Source organism: Monopterus albus, unplaced genomic scaffold (genome assembly GCF_001952655.1).
Source record: "Monopterus albus unplaced genomic scaffold, M_albus_1.0 scaffold218.1, whole genome shotgun sequence".
In the NCBI taxonomy this organism is placed as follows: domain Eukaryota; kingdom Metazoa; phylum Chordata; class Actinopteri; order Synbranchiformes; family Synbranchidae; genus Monopterus; species Monopterus albus.
In genome coordinates this window covers 720283-726998 of record NW_018128098.1, presented here as the reverse complement: position 1 = coordinate 726998, position 6716 = coordinate 720283, and the positions used below count along the sequence as shown (strand labels likewise).

The window sequence follows — 6716 nt, the reverse complement described above, 5'->3', positions numbered from 1 at the left end:
AAAAAGAAGGAAAACAACAGGACATGAAAGACGTTTGAAGCATCCGCTGTTATTAATCAACTTACTGTAAGAGCAATAAGAAGTCTGAAAGAAAATCAGAGTCTGGGTTAGGAGTGTATCTAGTCAGTAAAAATGAAGACACTCCATATTCTTGCTGACACTGAATATAATATTTTATCTACAGCAGCTGGTTCACATATTACATTCAGTGTATGATTATCACTTTGTGATTATTTATTATGTTAGAATCTTCATAACTTCAATGGAAAGATCATACCTGATACAGGGTTATAAATGCCACAACACCAGATACTGCCAACTTCAGTGGAAAACGGAAAGCTGTGTGATAAAAAAGTAAAGTGTTTTATGACTTTAACAGGGAATAAAACATAAAGGTATGACCAGACACAATGTAAAAAAAGATCAAGATCCAATATTTACCTTCTTCTGGTGTATAAATGTATAACTTCACAGCATCAATTATTTTTTGCGGGAGCCTGGGTGTCTCTGTGTTCGATGTGCTGAGGAGAACAGCAAACAGAGTTGAACACTTAAGCCTTGCATCTTATATCACACTTCAATTAATTCATGACATGACGAAAACAGTTGTGAATGAGTACGCCATGTTTGTCACTAGGCAACAGTCCTATATGTATTTACTGGTAACATTTTATATACCTCCTTAAATCAGGAGTAAATACTCTGACCATGCACTACAGCATCCCAGTCTGAGTTCACATCGTTATAGTATCTCCTTAAATTCTTATTATCTCTCTACTGTATAAAAAGGCCTTAAAACACCTAAAAAGATTCCTTATTCCTTAAAATATTAATCCAAACAAGTTTCATATACAGCATAAAAGTCTGTTATTTTGAGGAAAGAGTTCCCCCATCAACAAGGTGCAACATTTTGGCTGCCAAAAGACAAACACAGCTACATTACAGACTACACGCTACAATTCTCACCTGATTTTGCTGGGCTTCTTTTTCTTGAACAGTTTCTTCACATAGTCTTTATAGTAGCTGCTGCTTAGATCCTGATAGAACAGCAACCACAAAAGAAACCAAGTGAGCAGATACTAAAAAGGCTATGATTTGATTTGGGGGGTGACAAATGCTCCATTCAGGTCATCATATTAATAAATTCCTATGCAGTATTAATACATGTTAATCTAAACTTTGTCATGCCAGGTATGTTCCTCAGGGCTGCAGGGGGGGGATGAGTCAAACTCCAGACAGTCACCTCACCCCAGCTTTGTCACATCAATGCTGAGATTAGCATCAAATAAAATGAAGCACTGTGTTACTACAGTGAAAAAACAAGGCGACCTTTTCATAATCTGATCAAAAACATAATGTAAACCAATTAAGTCAAATCTACTTAAAATGATTAGGCTCCTGGACTTTTTCCCTCAGCCCCCACTCTCCGAGCACAATAAACCCTTTGATTAGTATGCAGCTTATAAAGGTTCCTGACGTTCCTCAGATTCAGAATAAATGTGCATCTTTGAGAGATTTTCTTTTCTTAATAGTTCAGGCTTACATGATGAAAAAGCAAACCTCAGGTTCAAAAGAGAAAAGATGCTCAGACAGTCACTGTTGTCTTCTGAAATATATTGCATTTATTCTGATTAGAGAGATGTGTTCATATAGCAGTGTATGTCAAACTCGTACTGAAGAAATGACTCTCAACAGATACAGTAGATCTTAAACCTACATATTATCAGAACAGAGGACCTTTGGAGAACCAGTTGAAGCCAGTTTCCCCATACAAGCATGAATGTCAGGATGCTAACTGGGAGATTACCTCACATCACACATGCTCTTAATTTTACCTAACGGAACTCTGACCAAGAAAAAATATCTGTATCTTAACTCACTGGAAAGAATAACATAAAGCATACGTGACTAGTAGATTCTCCACCATATGAACATAGACTATTAATCAACGTAGACAGTTTTATTCTGTTATATAACTAGGTTAAACAATTAGTGCTGTAAGAGCTATTCAGCTGTCTTGAAGCAAACACACAGGAAATGCTTTCACATCAAAACTTACCTCTGTACCATTGTTCTTGTCAGTGCCCTTAAAACCTTTGAATAGAAGAAGGGGGTACTGGAAACTAAGGAATGCCAAGCAAGCAATCTGGGGCAGACTGGAGAAAAGGGAATAGTGTTTGTGTATCTGAAAAGAAATAATAAAAAAAAACATACAAAGTTTTAGAGTGACATACTAGGAATACTACATTACAGATACTTTAAACTACATTGTATTGACATAAACAGTAGAGACAGATGGCTTTGTGTGTTGTAGTGGGAATCAGAATTTTGGCCAAATGTGCTGAAATTTTTCACATTTAATGTTGGGATTTAACAGAGCAATATTTTCCATGTTTAGGAAGAACTACCATGCTAACTATAACATTGTGTAAAACTACTCTTGCTGTCACTGCTATATTTAAATTAGGATAGCCATTACACAAGGTACTATTAAGTCTCTCTCTGAAGTCTCTTTATTGATACACACTAACCTGATTAACTGTGACAAAGCCCCTTGATTAAGACCAACAGACAGTGGAACGAACTTTTTTGAGTCGTGGCCATTCATTGCACAGAAAATCCAAAATACATGACACAAAGGCTGGGATTGGGTAAGGTTTAAAGCTCCATCCATGTGTCCATGAATGCAACTGAAAAGCCTGATATTCATCTTTTCAAATCACGTCTTACACACAAAGTATATCACAGACTAGCTTTCTTTAGTAATGAATGGGCTTCCAGGCCAGAACAAATTAGCTTTGTCTTTGAAATAATCCTTAAAACTCAGACAGATGACACAAATCAGGGAAAATGACAATTAAAAATCCTGGGACAATTTAGACTCTGGATTATTCGATACATCTACTGCTCTCCCAAGTAGGGGCTAGATCTAAAAGATTTTGGATGGGGTGGCCAGGCTGGGGCACAGACTTAATGAGGAGTTTGAAATACAACCCCAAATCAAAAAAAGTTTGGACACTATGTAAAATTTTAATTAAAACTGGAAATAGTGATTTGTAATGCATGCATGATATAAAATAAAACAAATTTGACCAAAATCAATTTTAAAGCACCAAAAATCGGTAGTTGCATTTAAGGCAACAGTTTGCCATTGTTTTTTTATTTATTTTTAATTCATTAATACTGACAAGCATCACATTTGGAGTCTGGCAGGGGTGGCCAATCAGATTGTGTTGGTGGCCAGTGCCAACCCCTGGACACACCCTGGGCTTCATCCATGCTCCCAAACTATTAGTTGTAAATGAATTGGAACTCACTGTTGTATTAAAAGTGCTCTTTACTTACCAGAGGTGTTTTGGGACAGTCAAGTTTCTGCCACACCAGAACACTAAAGTGTGTCCATGACAAGAGGCTACCAAGCACATAGCCAACTTTATTATGCAAGGTCCCACATGCCAGGAGAGGGTAGTAAAGTGCGGGATAGTAGAAGACTCCCAGAATTACCCAGCTCTCTGAAAATACAACAAAAGAGTGTGAAGACCCAAAGTTTTAAAAAGAATCTACTGTCCACCGATTTGTGATTTTGTCATCCATGTGACACAAGATTGTAACTTTGACAACTGATCCCGCTTCTCTTCCATTTTTGGGAAAATGTGTGGAAACAGTCATTTAAGCTCACAGGGGACAGAACAGCTGCTATACGTCTTTTACTGCTCAACATGGAATTGTTGCAGATTGTGTAAAGTGGTAGGGTACTGACTCCTTACAGTCAGTTCTTATACAATTTCATTTCAGAAGAAAAAGCTTCTTGTAAAGCTTGGCATCCAATACCCAAATCAAAAATAACAAACACATGGAAACAAAACAGTCCAATTGCATAATAAAGATATTTAACAAAAATACAGTTTATGGAGGTAAGTATACCTGTTTGCACTGTCTAGTCTTCTAACAGAACCTTTCTTTTGTCCACTTGTGCAAAACAGGGACATTTTAACTACTGGGATAAAAGCCAAAATACAACTTCAATGAAAAATAAACATTTTTTAAAAAGATCTATAGAATACTGACAATCTGTGAAATAAGGGAATAGACAGAGACCGATGTTAGATAAGGAAAAACCTAGATGACCTCCTCACGTTTGTTCTGGGAGTCTGTTGTGAAGGGTAGGGGGTTCGGTGACACGACCAGGCCCCATAGTTTGCACAAGAGCACTCCAAACACAGCCACTGCCAGACCCTTGTGCTGTGTATGGTCCAGGAAGTTGACCGGACTGTGAAATCAAGCAGCAGGTATTTAGAGCCCACATGTTATCAGCCTCATCTTTGAATGAAACACTTACTGAGGGGGGAATGACAGAACTTCAAAGAACATTGTAAGGTCTTTTTTAAAGTTTCACCTACAAACTACAAACTAATTACTAGGGCCTAAAAGTATAATAGGCATTGTTAACGTGATTTTCTACTTTCCAGACTGCCACTGGCTTCCATTCATGTCACTAAGGTATGAAAATCAACTAACTATGAGGCATGGCACTTGCTTCAGATTAATTCAGGCAGGGTTCACTGAACATGAAAGCTCTTTTTCATTTCCACCCAGCTCCAGAAACACACAGTAGTACACACTCACCTCATGAAGTTACCCAGTATGACCACAGTTTTATCTGCTGGCCACTGAACGGTTCTACTGGAGCAGATCTGGGGTTAATAACTCAAGGTTGCATCAACCAGTCAAAAGATGAAATTAGGGCGAGTAAGGCTGGTGCTATGATTATGTTACAAATATTCTTAACTTGACTTGGGAATCAATCAAAGTTCTCTGTTTTTAAAGAGGCAAGCTTCCAAATTCACACTTTGCCAACATTTATTTGACCTAACACTCTCAAAATTGAGCTTGTAATTATAGCACCTGTGTAACTTGACTTGGGAATCAATCAAAGTTGTCTTTTTTTAAAGAGGCAAGCTTCCAAATTTACACTTTGTCAACATTTATTTGACCTAACACTCTCATAATTGAGCTTGTAATTCTAGCACCTGCAACAATATTCATATGTTATGGCAAATGTTCACTGTGATGAATTTTGTTGAACTTCAAACAATACTGAAATAAATGGAAGCCAAAAACATCTGGGTGGATAGGAAATCAATCTATACAGTACATCTTTGGAAAATCATCAATAGCAATGCAGATTAATTGCAAAGGTACCAATATGGTTTTATAGCAACAGGCAGCTAGATCATTTCCCATTTAACCATGATGTTTATTACATTCCAAAAAAATATTAAATAAAACAGAGCCTCACCTGAGTAAACCTGAGAGTCCTTTCTGTCTGTTGCCCACATTTGTGCGCCTGGCTAAGACTGCTAGGATTAGCATGACAACAAGCTAGAAGAGAACACCTCAGTTATTAGCATCATTTATGGAGTTGTGTGCCATGTGCAGCTGTTGACTCCCCCAGGTTCAGGCATCACCCTACTTCTAAAAATGAGGGGAGTCCATGCCACAAAAGGCCAAGCTTCACTTCAGTGTCTCATTAGTGCTCCCTATGGATGTAGTCTGAATGAACTGACATCAGTCAAAACCACTCACCAATAAAAGTTCAGTGACCTGTCATGACCTATGACACAAGAAGAGAGCCTTGCACTAAATTGGGCCAGAGCCGAACAACTACTTAGACCATCAAAGCAAAAGTAACATCATTATGTAGCTAAGTAACATTATTATGTAAACATAGCACAAATCCTACACTATGTGCAATATCTTGTAAAATGGTAATGACAATGAACATGTCTGGATCTCATACTAATTGAGTGACAAGACATATCAGTATGACCTGAAGCTCAAACTGGCAAAATTTCTGCATTCAGTTACACTTTAATTGTGTAATACATGATTTGTTTGATGCAACTGGCAATCACTGGAAAAACTGACAAGGCTGCACCACTGTCTAAACTGGATACTTAGTCATCATTTATAGGTCAGGATCTCCATCATAAAGATATAGTATATTGATATTGATACTCAAGTTTGTCATAAGAAACAAAAAAGGTCCAAAAACCCTTTAATTTATGACATGGATTTTTTTCCTATAATCGTGCATTGGTGCTGGAGCTACACCTGGAACTGTGTCCAAAATCTATAACTTTTTTCTTTGAGCCATGGCCTAGCATTCTACCAAATTCCATCAAAACCTGTTTACAACTTTTTCAGATATTCCACTAAATAACAGACAAACAGAGATCAAAACATACAGCATAAAATAATTAGCCATGCTTGACTTTGGCAGCTGGATCTTTAATCTTATCAAGGAAACAAATATCACGATATATGACATTATAAAAACGGTTTCATGTCTGATAGCAAGGTGGGGTATCATAAACTCAGTCAGTGAATGACAGAACAGTGTAATTTTGTGTCACATTGACCAATGGGAAAGCAAACTTACAGATACTGCAGTGATGCATATATGGTAGAGGCTGTCATCAGCTGTTGGCTCACATGGAGGGATTATTCTACAAAGAGAACAAAACATTCACACATAAGCCAAACAATCAATCTGAGTCTTAAAACCCAAGGCTGTGAGTCACTGAACTGACCTATAGTACACCTCAGTAAACCCTTCATACGTCACTATTGGAGCCATTTGTGGCTGGAAAATTTGTAGCTGAAATCTTGCAGCAGAGATTTGCATTTAAATGGATTGGTATCAGTGTGACAGG

General features: G+C 37.5%; 1 protein-coding gene across 1 annotated transcript in view; it reads right to left on the bottom strand.

Annotated features, from left to right (window-relative positions):
* The window catches only part of stra6 (signaling receptor and transporter of retinol STRA6), a 12887-nt gene that overhangs the window by 4342 nt on the left and 1829 nt on the right, over positions 1 to 6716 (bottom strand). Inside the window, exons 2-9 of the mRNA XM_020619377.1 lie at positions 6443 to 6509; positions 5300 to 5382; positions 4137 to 4270; positions 3346 to 3512; positions 2060 to 2185; positions 967 to 1037; positions 442 to 521; positions 278 to 339 (exon numbers count right to left, since the gene is read on the bottom strand). Of these exons, the coding sequence (XP_020475033.1) occupies positions 278 to 339; positions 442 to 521; positions 967 to 1037; positions 2060 to 2185; positions 3346 to 3512; positions 4137 to 4270; positions 5300 to 5382; positions 6443 to 6509 (790 nt within the window). The remainder of the gene's footprint in view (positions 1 to 277; positions 340 to 441; positions 522 to 966; positions 1038 to 2059; positions 2186 to 3345; positions 3513 to 4136; positions 4271 to 5299; positions 5383 to 6442; positions 6510 to 6716) is intronic.